Below are 1,528 nucleotides of genomic sequence, written 5' to 3' on the forward strand. Positions count from 1 at the left end.
AGAAGAAGAAGAAAGGACAGCACAAAGAAAGAGGCGGAAGAAGCCGAGGAGAAAACTAGCGAGGCAGCAACAAAAGAAAGAAGACAAAAAGGAAAAGAGGGACGAAAAGAGGAAAGTTAAAGGAGGAAGGAGGAGACTACGCGAAGTTGCTTGATGGAGGCAGAAGCTCAAAGATCGAGAAGCATCTCCCTCGGTAAGGATGCTGCCCTTGTTGCCGCTGATGCCGTTTGTGTTATTCACGTGTTGTTGTTCTCGCGTGTTAATCGATGTCGCTGCCACCGCCATTGTCATTGCTTAAGATGGAGGAAGCGAGGGTGCAGCAGTCTATATTCTCGGTCACTGAGATTTCAAGAACATCAATCGAGATGATCCAAGTCGGTGTTCAGCTCTTAGTGAAGATCTTCAAGGATGCTTTCTTTGCAAGTGATGGAATTAAGCTCCGCTGTCGTCTCCGCTTACCTCCACTGAGCTTTTTCCTCTCTCAAAGGAAGCTTGAGATTGGCCAGAAAATCTATGGGCGACATCGGCGAAACTCGCACGACCACAAATCCCTCAACAAATTTGTCGCAATATCCACTCAGCCTAGTAGAGATTGCCGGGCCAGACTCACTTTTCTCGCTCATCGTGCGCTTATTGTCGATTCGGGTTCTTCCGCCTCGCGATCCATGCTCAAATTCGATCGCGGAGGCGGAGAAGCGATAGGAGGCTCTGTCATCTGCAACAAATAAGTGAAGGAGCACGCGTCTGCGGAAAAGTGTTGAGCTTTATTGTTCTAAGGTGTGATATGCGCTCGCAAGGAGGCCAAGAACTACGATTGCTTGTAAGGTTTCCAAGTATGCTATTTAATGGGAGGAGCTCGACTCAAATGATGTCTCATTTCCCGTGGTCTTCCCTTGTGGGTTATAAGCAATGTTATTCGTCCTATTCATCGAAACGAAGAACTCGCGAAGCTTTACGTTATGCCACCCAATCGTTGATCCAATGAAAAATGTTCTTTTCTAAGTTTGCTTTGAAGCTAATCCCATACACTCTTATTTTCAGCGATCTCACATCCTTTGCTTGAAGGAAATTTTTAGATGCACACCCGTGCAAAATGTGAAGTGTGAGTTCTTCGAACGCATAAAAGACCAAAATGCCAAGCATGGCGATGATGGAAGCTTTGTGCGTGACCCACTCATAAATGAGAAGCCTTTAACTTCACTGAGTCCCAATCATCACAGATGCACGCCCACTTAGCAATGTAGCAGCTCATGGTCCCTTTGTAATGTATGGACATGATGCATGTTAAAGGCAGACTCTGGAGTGTGGTGAGGCTTTAAAACTATGTCGGGAATTGGTGCCCACTAGTGGAGCCCAAGAGATCTATAAATGGTGTACATATTATGTTGTATTATACTAAAGCCTCCTTGTTTCCCTGAATTTGAGAGAGTGATGTGTGTTTAGTTTTGTACATGTAAGTGAATCAAGAGTCAAGATTGGCTTAATACCATCTACGGTGTTGATAATAAATTGAGGGTAACATTATGGA

General features: G+C 45.0%; 1 protein-coding gene across 1 annotated transcript in view; it reads left to right on the forward strand.

Annotated features, from left to right (window-relative positions):
- The first annotated feature begins 266 nt into the window (after nt 1–266).
- The window catches only part of LOC120268499 (protein ZINC INDUCED FACILITATOR 1-like), a 52,261-nt gene continuing 50,999 nt past the window's right edge, over nt 267–1,528 (forward strand). Inside the window, exon 1 of the mRNA XM_039275881.1 lies at nt 267–599. Coding sequence (XP_039131815.1) covers nt 267–599 — 333 coding nt within the window. The remainder of the gene's footprint in view (nt 600–1,528) is intronic.

The sequence above is a fragment of the Dioscorea cayenensis genome, chromosome 9, assembly GCF_009730915.1.
Source record: "Dioscorea cayenensis subsp. rotundata cultivar TDr96_F1 chromosome 9, TDr96_F1_v2_PseudoChromosome.rev07_lg8_w22 25.fasta, whole genome shotgun sequence".
NCBI classification, from domain to species: Eukaryota; Viridiplantae; Streptophyta; class Magnoliopsida; order Dioscoreales; family Dioscoreaceae; genus Dioscorea; species Dioscorea cayenensis.